At 40.2% G+C, this 17,248-nt stretch overlaps 1 protein-coding gene across 4 annotated transcripts in view; it reads right to left on the bottom strand.

Moving 5' to 3' along the window:
• Nucleotides 1-522: 522 nt before the first annotated feature.
• Nucleotides 523-17,248, bottom strand: part of RASA1 (RAS p21 protein activator 1) — an 89,989-nt gene continuing 73,263 nt past the window's right edge. Inside the window, exons 20-25 of one of the 4 annotated variants that reach the window (XM_090038221.1) lie at nt 16,899-16,985; nt 14,201-14,268; nt 11,213-11,301; nt 7,462-7,539; nt 2,959-3,093; nt 523-1,390 (exon numbers count right to left, since the gene is read on the bottom strand). In XM_090038221.1, coding sequence (XP_089894347.1) covers nt 1,307-1,390; nt 2,959-3,093; nt 7,462-7,539; nt 11,213-11,301; nt 14,201-14,268; nt 16,899-16,985 — 541 coding nt within the window. In that variant the 3' untranslated portion in view covers nt 523-1,306. Of the gene's footprint in view, nt 1,391-2,958; nt 3,094-7,461; nt 7,540-11,212; nt 11,315-14,200; nt 14,269-16,898; nt 16,986-17,248 lie in introns of those variants that run through there. The other 3 variants (XM_090038222.1, XR_016441202.1, XM_090038223.1) reach the window with 3 other exon arrangements.

The following is a 17,248-nucleotide window of genomic DNA, read 5'->3' as shown; positions in this document are numbered from 1 at the left end:
ACTTTCGATTTAAGAGACAGAAACTGCCCTCAATGTATTTTCTTGCAAATAATGCACACTCCAAAACTTCCAACAGCTGTTTTTTGGGGAAAGAGATGCATGTTGTATACAAGAAATATGGTATATGAGAAACATTGGTACATTGGAATATGAGAAACATTTATACAGGCATAATTGCCCTGCCTACATAAAGTTTGATGTTACATACCACAGAAAACAAGCCCTAGAAGTGTCTCTCAAATTATCACTTCATCACAGTATGCAATGGTTGCCACAGATGAATGGTAAAAATTAAGGTGAGGTTGGAAAACATGAATATTTTCAAGGCAGATCATTAAGTTTGTATGCATAACCAGGCCACTAAAAAGTCAGTAAACAGAGTCAGTTACCCAATTTTCATAAAAATTCTAACTAGCACCGTTTCTACTCCAAAATCTAATTTTTGGAATGCTTAAAATGATATCCAACTGTTATGAAAAACAATTGTCACAAACATATTGCACAAAAAAACCAATCACTCTATACTTCATAAAATGGTTTAATGAATGCATGCATGTCTGATACAATGATCAATAAATTTATTCAATTCAAAATTATTTACTGTTGTAAACATTTTACAAAAGCTTTATGATTTATCTGGATATACAATCCTTGATGGAAGAATTACTCAGAGTAAATCAGTGGCACATTAAAAAATAAAGCCAACCAGACTCATTCTACATACTGTCTTTCAACATGATTCCAGCAAGAGAAACAGCATGGTATAAAAAGTGTACAGCAAAGATTGTTCCTACCATAATGTCAAACTCTGGAAACTGTAAATACATATTAAAAGTGGTTGAACAGTCAAAGTCATAATTGTAACCAGTCAGAAATTACAGTAAGAAATGTTATCCAGTTATACTTAGCTGTCAAAATAATGAGTTCCTTTCCTTGTCAGTTGACTAGAATTCTTTTCCAACAGGCAGCAAAACTTTGGCAATTGAAAGTGTTGAAAATAACTTTCAAAGTTCAAGACAGTCACAGCATTTTCTTTGTCAAAGGTGATCTGTACACCAAGGCTCAGAGGTTGTGAAAATTGGTTCCAAGTGGAAAAAAGTGCAAAACATCCTGCACAGATAGCTTAAAAAGCTGCTGGTACAATCATTAACCAACAGAATCTTTGTTTTCTTTTTGCATAGTTCACACATCACTGGGAATGTGAAAAAGGTGTGCTATTTTTGGCAAGAGCAAGAAGGAAGTGATATTGGTGTGTGTTCCCATATTGGGCATGCTGGATCCATGCAGAATTCTAGGTAGAAAGCTGCTACCTGATGTTATTAGACACCGAATACTGATTCTGTTTTTGTTGAAGCAGTTCTGTAATAGCCAGAAGCTTCTTAAGAACATGCTGCGGAAAGAAAGTCAAAATTAATAAAATTATGCATAAACAAGTAGGAAAAATTTATATTGGAAAACCAATTTTTTTCACGCATCTTTCAATTGTAACTATGTATGCAGTTTCACATTAGTATGCATGAATGCTATTATGTCATTTAACTGAAGAATGGAATTGGTCCGATTCCTTACAAGCATGATTCTAAAAAATGTTTGTCTCAGTGATCGTACCAAAGGTAATAAATTTAATTTTTTTTTAAATTCAGAAATGACTACTCTTGCCACTCCAGCCTGGGAACTGGAAGTCAAAGTGAGCTGTTTCCTTCTTACGTTAATTAAATAGCACATGATCTGCAAACTTAAAATTCTTTTCTTAGTTATATCAGAAGTAGAATTTAACTGGGCAGTTTAAAGATAATCTAATGCAGAAGGATCGGAATACAGTCCACCTTTTCCTTGTGTTGACTCCACAAAGGCTAAGAGGAATTTAAAAACCTGATTTGGTCACTGAAATTACCAGATACAACTGAATGCATGGAGATTATGCTGAGAAGGTCCAGCTTTTTACTTACTAATTGTTCACAGTCTAGTCCTGAGTTTACGGAATCAGAAAATGGCCTGTAACATTTAGAACTGATTTATATTTAAACTACCTCACTGTAATTCTTAACTGTCACATCTTTTCCTTCCTCCACAACAAACAGAGGTTTAGAGAATTTATCTCAATAACAATCTGAACTTCAGTTAGAGGAATACAAAAACATCAAAGAGAAAATACTGCCTGCATAACTGTTAAATATTTCAAAATTTCTCAAAAACAATCCTTTGTCTGACACCTGTTTTGAACTACATTAAGTAGACTAAAAACCGAACAAACCTGGACCCTAATTTATAGCTACATAACATTATCCTGGTTATGAAAACTTTACAAACCCTACCTTGTCAATTCAACCATTAGTAACACATATCAGAGATATACCTGCCCTAGAGTGGCTTAACTTTAAGCTGCCTAAAGTGTGTTTAAAACTAGCTGCAGGTGTTAATGTGTAGACAATCCAGGGGTTAAGACCTCCAGGAGCTTCCTAAAAGTAATGTGCAACAAGGCCCTAAACAGAACATGGTTTGAAGCCCAAGAGATCATTCTCTTAGTAAACCAGAAAATCTTGCTAATGCTGTTTCCAAACTGAATGCGCTTCAAAAAGCAGAAATGACGTAGTGGTTGAAAGGTAACAGAACCAAGAAATTCACTAGTCCATCTAAGAAAAATCTAGATCTCTCACCAGAACCATTAAAACATATCACATAGGAAACATTCTACAATACAGGCCTCTTGTAGGCGCTTTAAATGGCTTCAGGCTCTGTTGTAAAAACAGTCAATCACGAGAAATTAAAAAACAAGAAACATTTACTTTGTATCTACCTCATCCCCACTGTACTAATGAAATGTTCCTATTTGTAAATATTTGTCCTTACTACAGCCATGCTAAAATCATCAAATAACAATACTTAAAGTTAAGTTAGGACTGAGTAACAAAAACCAATAATCTTTTGAGTCTACATATTTTCTACAGCAACTCTTACCTGCATTACGCCTCGCTCATTACTAAGTGTCCGAAGCTCGTCTGAATGTGCCACACAAATCTCGTGCAAGGCTGCCAGATCACGAGACATGTCAGTTCTAGAATGTTCTATAGTGTCTGGCAGTTCAGGTACATTCTTTAACAAGAATTATAAAAAAGACATGTTTAGAATTGCTATTCATACAGTAGAAAAGCAAAATCACCTTACCCTTCTAAGAAAACTGTAAAACTGTGAAGTTTGACACTACTGATGTTGAAGATAGTTACAACATAATATGCAGCATAATATTAGTCAAACAAGTCTTCCATCCACAATCTCTAACCAAGTCAAACAAGTCTTCTACCCATGGTTCCTCCTCCTTCACTAGTAATATTTTGCTTTTACAAAAGACTAAACAATTACAAAAGTTGTTACAGAATACTTCTATTTTGCATTTCCTAGCCTTAATATGGATGTTCCAGTGTTATAGATCACTAATATATTGTCTTCTCTTCTAGCTAAGACAACAGCCTAGCTGTTGTTATCCAGTGTTGTTGCTCCCACTTTGATTTGACCAGCAAGAGATACTATGAGAGATATTTTCCTCCTCATTCCCTGAAGGCAAATAATAGGTATTCATTCATATTTTTTTCTATATTTGGATATCTCAACAGCAAAAATGGGAAAGCAGAACTTAACTGTCAAGTTAATTACTACAGTAATGGACAAGATTTACACTAATCATGTTACTATTATATGCAACTACAAATGAATATGTACATTTTAAGAAATTAAAATCAGAGGATCAAAGTATTTAGATAGGGACAATTAAAGGCAGCTGGTTGCCCCTAACTGGAATGAGATGATGGTCACCTAATAATGCATCCTTTTTTGTAAGCAGCAATTTCAATGTACTGTGTATCACAAATAATCTAAGATACCTTACTAGGTTCATTATTTAGGCTTCAACTCAGGAAAATATATTTAAACCTGGGTAGCCTAAATTTTTGCTTTCCTGAATCAAACCTTTAACACTGTGGATGGGTGCAGACATTACACATACACCATTATAAGCAACTGGAAACCATTCTAAACCTGTAACAGAACAGAAGTTCAGCACAAACTGGTTTAAAAAGGGCAGAATCTGGTCTAAGACAGACCTGAATGGGTATAGTATCAGACTTGACTGGTTTAACCTAATTTGAGTCCAGAAGTTGGTTGCAGTCTCCCAGCACCCCAGGTGCCTTTGGGGGCCCTGCTCCACTCTGCCTTGGAGGGCTACATGCAACCTCAACTGCGCTTGTCTGCTCTGTTCGTGTGCCAGGCAGCCCCTGCCCCAGAGCTGTCACAGGGCCTGGATGGAGCCAGCAGAAGCTGAGCAGCAGGGGTGGGGTGGGAGTATGGAGGCCCCTCAAGCCTGGCATCAGCCTCCTGATATTCAAGTAAGCACAGATGAGGTGGTAGGGGGGGCCCATGTAGAGAGGGGCTCCATTCCTTTCATGTCTCCCCCTGCTAGGCTGTCCAGCTTGGCTGACACAGCTTTTATGGCTCTCGCTTACCTATGTCAACTGAGCTGGGCAACTGTGGGAGAACAGAGGCCCCTACCACGCAGACCTGGCTCCAGTCTGCCCAGTCCCGAGCAAGCACAACTTGCGGGGAGCATGTCCCCCCCCCCCGGGCCACTAACAGCTGGAGAGGCAGGCCAAGCTGGGAGGCGTGTGGGAGTGCTTCCCACCTTCTGGCCTCAGCCAGTGCAGGCATCTGCAAGCCCCACCCGCACCAAAGGGTAAATGTGCGTTCCATTTCCTCCCGATCCAATCTAAGCAACTTAAAGAACCCTGCCTAGGTTTGATCAATTCTGCCTTGGGCTTTTTGAATGCCTGTACCTAGCCTGTGAGAAAAATAGTTTAGAAAAGTAGTATATTATATGCAATTCCTTTTCTGTTACAACAGTTGCATATATGCTGATGGTAATTTACCCTGTTTAACTTGAAGTAGAATATAAAAAATACCCAAAAACCTAAAAATAATATACAGTACCTCAAAAAACTACCATAGTAACTTAAAATTCAAGTTTTATTTTTTGGGGGATCAGACTTGCCAATCTCTCCTAGACCCACTGAGTAAGCAAGTAAGAGTCTACTGGTATGAGCCACTATTCTCTTTTGAAGTGTGGCTGTCTGTTCTGCAGAAAAATAAGAAGGTACGGGGTAACATGGGGCCTCTGCAGGACACGCTAGGAAATCTGGTCGTCGCACCAGACAGCAAAGTTAACCTATTTAAAAATTTCTTTGCCTCTATTTTTCTAAGCAGGGACCAGGTCACCCTCCCCACCAGAACCCCCATAGGACCCAGGGGAGGCACACCCAGGCCCAGGGTCGGTGAGGACCTAATCAGGGAACTTCTGAAGCGACTGGATGTATATAAAAATCAGCAGGTCCTGACAATCTCCACCCCAGAGTGCTGAGGGAATTAGCAGAGGTCATTGCGGGACCCCTGGCATAGCTTTACGAGCACTTGTGGTGCTGTGGCAAGGTGCCAGAGGACTGAAAAAGGGCCAATGTGGTTCCCATTTCCAAAAAAGGGATGAAGAAGGACCCAGGAAACTATAGGCCAGTTGGTTTTACCTTGGTCCTGGGTAAGGTTTTTGAGAGAATTATCCTGGCACATGTCCAAAGGGCCAGCTGGGGAAATTATGCTTAGGGGCAATCAACACGGGTTCATTAGAGGCAGGTCCTGTCGGACCAACCCAGTGGCCTTCTATGACCAGGTCACAAAATCCTTAGATGCAGGTATAGCAGTGGATATAGTCTTTTTGGACTTTCGGAAGGCCTTCAACACTGTCTCTCACTCCATTCTCATTAAAAATCTAAGAGACTGTTTTGTCGACACATACAGTCAAATGGGTCACTAGTTGGCTGAAGGACCTCACCCAGAAAGTGGTGGTGGATGGGTCTTATTTGACCTGGCGGGATGCGAGTAGTGGGGTCCCCCAGGGCTCGGTCCTCGGGCCTGCACTGTTCAACATCTTCATCAGTGACCTGGACGAGGGGCTAAAAAGCACCTTGTTCAAATTTGCAGCGGTGGACATAGTCTTTCTGGACTTTAGGAAGGCCTTTGACACTGTTTCTCACCCCATTCTCGTCAAAGAATTAGGCAACTGTGGCATCAATGCCTACACAGTCAGCGAATTGGCTAGAGGGCCACACCCAGAGAGTGGTGGTGGACAGGTTGTTTTCGACCTGTAGGGATGTGGACAGCGGGGTTCCCCAGGGCTCAGTCCTCAGGCCCGCAACATCTTCATCAGTGACTTGGACAAGAGGGCGAAAAGCACCTCGTTCAAGTTGGCGGATGACACTAAGATGTGGGGAGAAGTGGACACGTTAGAAGGGAGGGACAGGCTTCAGCTAGACCTATACAGTTACAAGGGTGGGCGGATGAGAATAGGAGGGGTTTCAATACTGACAAGTGCAAGGTACTGCACCTGAGGAGGAAGAACCAGCAGCATACCTATAGGCTGGGGAACTCTCTTCTCGTCAGCACAGAGGCAGAAAAGGATCTTGGAGTCATTACTGATTCCAAGGTGAACATGGGCCGCTAATGCGAGGATGTGGTCAGTAGGGCCAACCTCACCTTATCTTGCATCCACAGATGCATCATGAGCAGGTCCAAGGAGGTGAGCCTCCCTTTCTATGCAACACTGGTCAGGCCAGTTGGAGTACTGTATCCAGTTTTGGGCACTGCACTTCAGGAGCAATATGGACATGGAGAGGGTCCAGAGGAGGGCCATCCGCATGATCAGGGAGCAGCAGGGAAGGCCTTATGAGGAGAGGCTGAAGGACCTGAACCTGTTCAGCCTCCGTAAGAGAAGGCTGAGGGGGGATCTAGTGGCCATTTACAAACTAGTCGGGGGGGGGGGGCCAACAGGCACCGGGGGAGTCCCTGTTCCCCCGAGCACTACCGGGGTGACAAGGAATAATGGTCACAAGCTGGCAGAGGGTAGATTCAGGCTAGATATCAAGAGGTGCTACTTCACTGTCAGGACGACTAGGATCTGGAACCAACTTCCAAGCGAAGTGGTGCTGGCTCCTAACCTGGGGGTCTTTAAGAGGAGGCTAGATGAACACCTTGCCAGGGTTGTTTAACCATAGTACTCTTTCCTGCCATGGCACGGGGTTGGACCTGATGATCTGCTCAGGTCCCTTCCGACCCTACCAACTATGAAACTATGTTTGATTCCATTCATGTCTGTAATGCCATTCTACTGCACGCAGGCTGGCATAAGTACAGTAAATATCACACATCACATTAAGTAAGATCAACAAGATTTCTTTCTATCAACACTGAGACCTTAACAGGTAAATTGTAAGCTAAAATGCTCACTAAATTGGGGTATTTCAGATGAGGCAGAAGTTGCTGGATTTAAGAGCCAGTTAATGAGGTCGTTTAAGATGAAGTTACTAGTCTGTCACGTGTCTCCTACATATGCATCTAACTTCCAATGTAGAGAGCACGCACTCTTACCCCAAGTTCATCTAAGAACATGATCATGCGATGTTTGTTGCTTTTGATGAATGGATTTACCCCCTCCATGTACGGCTCCTAAAATTTAAAAAAGCAGCATTGTAATAGATATCAATTTAGTAGTCACATCTGCCTACTATATAATGCAATAGCTAGTATCTCTCATTCTATTTCTGGTTCTTCCTCAGGGTGGATACTCCAGGTCAGTGGCTCTCAGCTTTTTCTGTATCAGGAACTCTGCCAGCCTGAAAGGGGAAACCTGTGGTTTCCCATATTTTTTGCCTTTAAATGTGCACACAATTGCAATAATACTGGAATGCACTGTAGGGGCCTAATATTTGGTCTTTTCCTTTTAATAACAGTTACATTTCAAATTATTTTTCAGTGTTATTTCTTCCTCATGTATAAAAGGGTCTCTGAAGTCAGACCATCAGGCATAGCAACTCTGATCTCTTAGTGATGCAATGGAAAACCTCACAAAATTGTTGATATTTTAAGACCATGGAAAAGTAAACTCTCAATCCTGACTCCAATCAACCCCAGACAGAAAGGAATACAAGTTGTACAGCAATATGAAGCAGCACCTGAAGTAAATAGGAGAAAAGCTGCTCTCCAAATGAGAACGGAAGTCAGTAGCCTCTCTGAGCTATTTCTAGGACTTCCAAAAAAGCTTGCCTAAAGTCTGAAAGACCAATCAGTGTCTCAATTTGGAAGCAAACAGCTATCAGTAGTTCTGATAAAAATGTAATCAATGGATGCTGTCCAGATAAGGTGCTCTACAGAGCTATTGAAGAATTACAATTGTCCTCTTTCCACTCTTAAGCAATCCATGGAAATGCCAGGATATTTTCAACCATCATGTCAGAGCTAGCAATGCATTCTGTTCCACCTTTTTTCTTCCATCAGGCAAGAGAACAAAGAGATCACAGCTCACCCCAAAATCTTAATACCTTTTTAATGGAGGCTTAATTTCACTTGCTATTTCAACATCTGGAGACAATATATTATTTCGTATGGGAATAGCAAGCCAAATCAGTCATTGCCATATTATCTGGCAAGTGCTTAACAAGTCTTTCGCAGGATCTTAGCAGTATACATATTTGCTTTATGAGGAATGACATTCTTTACTTTTTTCGAAACAACTTTTCTCATTAGGACTCTGTACAGAGTGAAAGCTGAAATCCTTGTTCTAGAACTTTTTAGATTCATCCAAGGAAAATCATGGTCTCTGGAATAATAACAGGTACCTTCTGTGGTTGCAGAGTTAAGTTTCTGATCTCTACATGCATTGCTTATGGAAAAAGGCAAGGCAGACCAAATGAAACTGGAAACTGCCCTAAGAAATACCACAATTGAGTTTGGTAGTCTGGTGATTGACTGTTCTGTACCATGAAACACCACTGAAGTTCCTCAAGGTCTATGATCCAAGATGTGGTAGATCATGGACTCTTACAAGGCTGGATAACATCTTAGCTAAGTGCCATCCTGCTCCTTCTACTGCTTCTTAGAACCATACAAAAACAGAAAGGAGAGTGCAAGTAGTGATGTTACTTATGCCCTTCTTAATTGAAGAGGGCACTCTTGGGCCTCAGTACTTAGCACCGGACCTTCTAATGCTCTAATCCAGTGGTCTCCAAACTTTTTTGATCGCGCACGCCTATCAGTAAAAAAATTTTTGAGCATGCACCCCTACTATATGTATATTTATATAAATATAAGTAGAAGTTCTAATATTTTCTTCCCACACCCCAACAGATTGTCTTACGCACCCCCTGGGGTACATGCACCCCACTTTGGAGACCACTGCTCTAACCAACAAAGACAGTACTCCATCCAGCACTGGACAGATTCAAGATGGATTTATGAATGAATATTACCTCTGTCACAGCTTGTAAAAAGGATTAATGGAGTTTATTTGGCTCTACCTGCCTAAGCAGTGACCATTATTAAACTATGGCTAATAAGTCACTTATAACCTTGAGTTCCTCCAAGAGTCTTGTTGTAGTTGTTTAAATGTCTAAGCCAGGGGTCGGCAATTATTTCGGCCAGAGGGCTGCTTAACAAGTTCTGGTTATCTGTCAATGGCTGCAAAGTTAGCCCCCGCCCTGCCCCACCCCACCTTCTAGTTGCCATCTTAAGACTGGAAGTCCCACTCCTAACCCCTGACCATTGCTACCTGAAGTCCCTCCCCTTGCCTCAGAGGTACTCCTTTTGGGAGGCGAGAAGAGAGGAGTGCCATCTTGGAACCAGAAAAAAACCAAAAAAGCAAGTCATATACTAAATAAATAAATCTACTATAACATTTTTTATTTTTAAAAATGTCTTGATTTATATGCATTTGCATAGCGTATATAGAGATGATTGCATAAGAGTTCAAAACAGTTTTACTCTGGTATATTGTGTGTGGCAAGGGAAGGATAGGGTATTTCAGGTGTGGGTTGGGGGAGTGGCTGTGAGTGCGTGGCAGGGTGTGGGGAAGCGTGGGAGGGGTTCCTTGGAATCCCTGAAGTGTGCAAGTCCCCAGAGCGACCAGTCCTGCATGGCCGCAAAGCATGCAGCTCCCATTCTCCCCACCAAGGGTCCCTTACCTGAATTTCTGTGCTCACAGGGAGATAGGGCTGGGAAACAGTCATAGGGTTGCCAGGCAAAAGCCTCTGCCAGGCAGAAGCTTCTCATCTCTAGCACCCCCTACCTTGGAGCTAGGGGCAGGTCAGGCCAGGCTGGCATCAGGGCTGGTTGCTTAGCAACCAGAGCTATACTTCCTGCATGGAGGCACTGGCTTCCGGAGGGGCAGCCGAGGGCTAGGGCCCATGATCATTCTTTTGGCTCATAGAGGAGCCCTGTGGTATCTGGCAGCCCAGATCCGGCCCATGGGCTAAGCTAAAGCGTAAGTCCCTATATCATGTTATTGACAAGAAAGTTTTCTTTTACCTTTTTTTTTTTTTTTTTAAAAACAAATCCTGTTAACAGTTATTAAAGACACAAGGTCACAGAGCATGTTACTGTAAGCTCATCCCATTCCTTACAGCACTAGCCACAATGAATCTGGAGATGGGCTTATACTTCAATCTGTTAAAGTATTGTACTTTGAATTCAGACAACCAGCACAGCTTTAATTCCCAAACTAAATAACAGCCAGTCATTGGAGTGTAGGGAGAGTGTCTATGTGTGCACAATGTCCCAATCCCATAGTCTGCAATAAGATGTAGTTGTTTGCCTCCCCAACCCAAAGCATATAGCACAATATACATCTCAGAAAAGTACTGAAAATAGAAAGCAGATTATTCAGACTAGAAATGCTCTCAGCTGGAGGAAATTTCAGTAAACAAGACATTCCTCTACTTGAAGTGACAGACAGGTCTGGTCCTGCCCCCAAGCTCCAAGTAAACTGACTCACACATTGTAATAGATATTTTAGCCTTGGCACAAGGACAAAAGGAAATTTTCAAGTACTTTTAAGCTTTCTTTTCCTCTGCAAATGGGAGCTAGTAACTGCAGAAAAACAAGAACTTATCCACATTTGAAATCATAAAGGGCACTCATCTGTTTTTTGGGGGAGGAGGAAAAAGAAGTCCTGTACCTCTAAAACATTTTATAATTTAGTTATGATGTTAGGTCATGTTGACAGAATGACTTTACACACTACAATATGGCTCATCAAATGAAAAGTTACAAATGTTGTAACGTACATTACATGATAAAGATTTAGCATTCCTTAACTGTATAATTCTATTTAAATATACTTATTCACCTTAGCTCCAAACTCAACCAAATTTGCTAAGTTCTGCACAGACTTGGCGACCAGCGTCAGTGTTCTTGCAGCAGTAGGGGAAGGGGAATCTGAAATATAATGCTTAAATGCAATCAATTTAATCTAAAATGACAGTAGAAACAGCAAAAAAGTATATTCAATAGTCATACAGTTCAGTCATTATAAACAAAGTAATGATTCAGGAGAAAACTTATGACACTTGGTAAAGTCTGTTTTTTTAATTAAGATGACAAGGTTCCCTGGGTAAATAGTTGGAAAAATTGTTCTTTGCCAGCTTTCGGGTACAAACAACCCTTCTTCAGGCATATTGAGAGTCTGATGGTTAAATTAAATTAAAGATTTTATGAAATTCAAAAGGGCATACAGAAGGACATAAAAAGTTCACATACCAAATTTCCTAAAACAGTGAATATACTATTAAAGTGCATGAAAAAGGAACATGATTACTGGGAAATCTGAGTTTTTGTGAATTAACTTAAAAAAAATCTTTCCACAAAAATATTGAAATGCATTAATTATAGCATCATGCTTCTCTAAATTAATCAAATATTTCAATATTAAAATATACTGAATGAGAATTAAGGCTACATCTCTTTCCTTTCATTATACATATACTACTGATCATGCACATTTGACTACTAAGTTAAAATTAACAAGCCCTGCCACTTCCTTCTAATGGAAGAGGAAGATAAATTCACTAGTTTTTATCTGAATGTATGTGGTAAACTAATGTATATTACACAGGCAAACATTCTTATAAGACAACCTCTATAACAAGCCGTCAAGATTTCCTCATGCCTATCCCACTGCTACCTACCAAAATCAAGGAGGCAGGCAGCCAAATTCACAGACTACATGGGCTGGCCACCATTTTCACAGGCTTATTCTGGCAGTCCCCCTGATCCCTCTGATTGGCCAAGCGGTCCCAATGGCCCTGTCCTGTTCCACTGATTGGTCAAGGGCTGTCCACCATGCGGCCCCACCCCTCTGATGAATGGTCAAGAGGGGTGGGGTCACATGGTGGGCAGTCCTCTCAGCCAATCAGTGGGGGGGGAGGGCAGCTGCCATTTTGGCTACTCCCCTTTGTACCATCAGCTCTACCCCTCAGGCTGTGCAGCTGAGCCACAATAGCCATGAGGACTTTTATGTTTAGTTCTCCCCTGCCCTCCCTCCACAAATTTCACATACATTGTCTAATTTTGTGGACAATGCCTGATTTTGCAATTTCCACAAAATTGTGAACTGAGTAGGCCCCTACCCATTATCAGCAGTAGAGGACACTGAGCATGCTGATACTAGATCACTATATGCCAGAGGCCACTCTTTATTAGTTAGGGTGAGCATCCACTCTTTATTAGTTACAGTGAGCATTGCTTTCTGTTTAAAAGTGGACTATTTAAATGCTCCAAAATTTACTCAAAAAGTCACAAAAGTTGCAGTTCATTACAGGAATGTTGGATAGGAACAAATTTGGGGACATTTGGAAAAGGTATTCCTGAGGTACCATTTTTAAGAATAAAATGTAAATAAATAAATAAAAACAAAAAACAAAAAAAAAATCAACTTTTTTTTTATCTATTATCAATTTTTTATTTACTTTAAACTTTACTAACACAAAAGGGTTTTCAGACACTGTTGTGACTGGGTAGATATAATGCAATCACTGAACTCCAGCTGCATCCATGTACTATTAATTTGTATCCTATTCTGAGCAGTTTTTTCCAAAGACCTGTCTTGTGCATGTTTATTGCACTGAGGTAGGGTACTGAGACCCCAAATTTCTATTTTTTAAAGCCTCCCAAATCCACATGCAGATTTTTCCTTAGAAGTATTGTCAAGAATATTAGCATTGAATAAATAGAAGATGAAAGAATCATTGTAAACATGTTCTCTAAGTAATTAAAACAATGCATGATCTAGACTAAAGCAGCTGCTACATGATTTTGGTTCAGTGTCTAACTATATCCTTTCCCTACCAATGTGGTCTGTTCCTAATATTTTCATGTTTGTTTTCAGTGCAAGACAAAAGGAGAATGGGATAGTATGGCTTGCAACCAAAAGACTGCTAGCATAGGGAATGGAAAGGATTACGAGAAGGTTTGCACAGCTCAGCATGCAATAAATTGCCACTGCAATCAGAGCAAAGGGCATGGGGTATTACCCAGAATTCTTATTCTGAACTAGCTATTTTGGTATGTATCCAGGTATATCTCCATTAGCCATGGAGATCTGTCTGTATTATCACCACATAGCTGACTATCCTCAGAGTAAGACATCACCCTTGTATACCTATACAGACACAAGTTCCAGAACTAAGTGGTGAAATCAAGCATGCTTGATCTTTTACACTCCACATGCATCTCATCTTAATCTCAGTACTGCCAAAATGTCCTCATTAATATCTCCACCATTCATTACAACTATACATTGAACAGCAAGCACTTAAATTTAATTCAAAACTGTGGAACACAACAAACAATGGCATATTTTGTTAACTCTTTCTTGTATCTGTTTTTAATGGCAATCCTTTTCAACCATTTTCAGTAATTACTGTCAGCAACGAGAAACAGAGTTAAGGCTGTGTTCTGAGGATAGCATATAAACTTAACTTTTAAGTTCTAGCTTTCAGGGGTTTAAAATTCAGGGACTTTCCACATGTTAGAAGGGCATGAAGTCCAAATGGGCAACTTTAAATAAGACTTCGGCATTTAACATTTAACTAACGTATTATCTGAAGGCAAAAACAAAAGTTGTTGTAACCTACTAGAATAATATTTAAATTTACAGACCTGTCATTAAAACACTGTGGTGCATGTAGTATAAACCAGAAACAAGTCCTCTCAGTCTTTCCTGTTGAACCATATTTGCTAAGTCTATAACTCAAACCAATGGATCTGGTGAGTATGAGGCAACTACAACCTATTCCATCTACTGTACTTATATTCAGATTCTGGAGTGCATAATCACCTGAGATGATATTAAACATCCTTGGATTCAGGATGGCAGGGCAAATCAGTCGGAGAAAAACAAATCCACTGAAAAAGGAAGGAAAACATTTTATTCAGTAACAAAATTCTAGTATTTAATGTAAAACCCATTTGACCATTTAAGCTTCAAGACTGTGGAAATAAACTCTGAGACAGACATGCAACTTATCTTGAACACCGAGAATGTGGTCATTTAGCCTCTTACTATGGTTTTACCTTTAACGCCACTTATTCTTCCACTGTGCCACCCTATGCTCTCACATCCTCACGATGAAAACGACACATGGCACTTTTGGCATAATAGCCTCGTTATCCAAAACTAAGTATTTTGGCTATAACTCAGCACTGAAATAAATCAGATTGTTGAAGGGTGGAGTTCTGTGATGTAGAATTGTAAGGACAATATAGGTCCTTCTTCTAGGCATCTCACCTAAATCATATGCTCTTGTTTAAAGGGTAGAAGAAACCACTAGCAAAACTGCCAGCCCTCTCTTATCAGATAACTATTCATATTGAGGTGATCCTCCCATCTCCGCTTTGCAGCTCAAAAGTAAATTGCTCAAACAAAGTAACAGTAGTGACAAAAAATGCTAAGGTTATGTTCCTATTTTCTCTATTATAGGATGCTTATTGAAGTAAATGATCTAAAAGAAAAGGACTTTCCCATTTGAATTTTCAGCCACTCAGAACGTTTCTGCTGTTATCTACACCAGCTAGCTTTTTTGTTAAAATTACAAGCAAATAGTTAAGTTCCTCTGAAGTAGCTGGATCAGTATATCTTCCAACTAGAAGCTGAGCTGCCTTTCCAAGCTCAATTCCTGATGTAGCAATATAGCAATTAAAGTCTTTCTCCATCTACTTTCTGTCCTGCAATCCATTTCTTCAACTTAAATTCTAAATGATGTGGCAGTAAAGAGGCACTCTTTTAGTTTTAAGTATTAAACTAGGTCCCAGGACAGCTTCTAAGCAACACTTGCATGCACTTTCTCTATTTTCTCAAATGCAATATACCCCCAAATAAAAACCACACCTTGTTTTAGAAGTCAGAATGTAGAGAAGAAAAAAAATGTCCAGAGTCATGGCTGACTGTGTAACACAGAGTAAGTCCTCATGGGAACAGAGTATCCAGAAAATACAGCACCAGGAAGTTTCTGGTTCCAGCTGCCTCACCCAGATTGTCCCCCAATAGTGTCCAGAAAATGTGGCATCCATATTCCCAGGAGGAATTAATCTCTCACACAGTTACACTCCAGACCCAGGCAAAGGCAGTAGTAAAACTGTTAACTCTGTAAATACTGCAAGTAGTTCTTTATAGAAGTTCCTGTAAATAAACTGGTTTTTTTGCATCAAAAGCATCATCAAGATACTATTCGTAGTTCACTTGCTGCTTCAGGCACAAACTACAGTGCTAAGCCAACAGCTCTGAGACAGTTACCACAGGACTCTACTGTCTTGGCACCTGCACAGCATGTACAATGTTGTTTCTTTCCAGCAAAGAAATCAGCTTCTCCACTTAAAATATGTACTCCAGTTTGGGAGGGGGGAAGAAGAGGACAGAAAGGTGCAAGTGTACGTGAGAAAATATGGTATCTCTATAAAAATGGTAGAGATTGGCAGCTTTGCATCCAGTATCTAGCAAAGGAGAATCTCTTCTGTGCTACAACCAGCTGCTGTAGTTTTCTTCAAATTGGAAGATGGTAAACATACATTGCTCCTTTGCAATATAAAACATCTTTTTAGTATACTTGAGACCTTCTCCCATTGCATTTTTGGTTAATGAAAGTACAGTAATACTATGACTAATGAACAAGATACCACAAAGTAAACAAGGATTTGCTTACAAACTCACTACTTTGCAGATACTGTCCACATGCATGCTCTTCTCATATGGTAAGTGAGATAGAGCCTACCATACAGGCAGTCTTCAATGGAAGTGGGGTAAGCAACTCTGTATCTACTAAGAGGAATACTGCACATGGGGTATTCTGATTGTTTCATCTAGAACTTGTGCTTATATACGATAAGGGATTTTTTGTTTTGTTTTCTTATACACAATATTCTGTGTGGTGTAACTTCTTAGTACTGTAAGCCATCATGTCATATCAGAAATAAAACTTACAGACTTTTAGGCGACAAACAGAAATTACACGTATACTAGTATAAGTGATTAGTAACCAGTTTCAATCTGTAATACCACAGAAGTTCAGTGCACATAAACCTCTTTCAAAATGGCTGAAACTGGTTTAAGATGAACCTGGATGGATGTCGTATCAGACTTAACTAATTTAGGTTAAATTGGTTTACTGAACTTCTGTTCCAGATCCCCTCCAAATTCAAGTTAAGCCACAGTCCCACGGCATCCTGCAATGCTTTGCACCTCTCCCAAAAACCCCATCCCACCACTGCAGGGTAGGTGGGCTAGCCTTAGCTCAACCTGCCTGCTCCAGCCAAGCAGGAGACAAACTCTAGGATATACCACACCCTTCCCCCCAGCTTCTAGCCTGGGCCACTGCAGTCATGTGGCTGCATTTCCGAAATCAAAACTGAATGTCTGTTCACTTGGTTATTGGGTCAATCTATGTTGCTTAGACTAACCTGTGAAGATTAAGTCGATTCAGCCGGCTTTTTGACTGCCTGTACTTATCCTTACAAGATATATGAAATGGCAAGCGACTTACCTAACAACTCTAGTTCTCATAGTAGTATTGGTTGGCCACTTGTTTTGGACAGACTTCTGCAAACATCCATAAATATATCTTAATGTCCTGTCAAAATAATACAGTTAACTATCTCATCACAGTAAGAAATTTTACGTACTGTTACAAGAAAGGGCAGAGTCTTTCACCAACAGAAAAGTGCATTTGTTTGCACAGTGCATAGATATTTCATTGGCATTTGTATTATGGCTCTGTGTTTTCTTTTACAAAAATGTTTAATTAGAGCCTGTATTTTATATTCTTACTGGTCTCTTCTGCCATTTTTAAACATGATAAAGTGAAATGTTTCATTGAGTGTATGGGACCCAGAT

This window comes from Crocodylus siamensis, chromosome 3 (assembly GCF_052110815.1).
Source record: "Crocodylus siamensis isolate JL-2025a chromosome 3, ASM5211081v1, whole genome shotgun sequence".
Taxonomy (NCBI): domain Eukaryota; kingdom Metazoa; phylum Chordata; order Crocodylia; family Crocodylidae; genus Crocodylus; species Crocodylus siamensis.
This window is presented reverse-complemented; position numbering and strand designations above follow the sequence as displayed.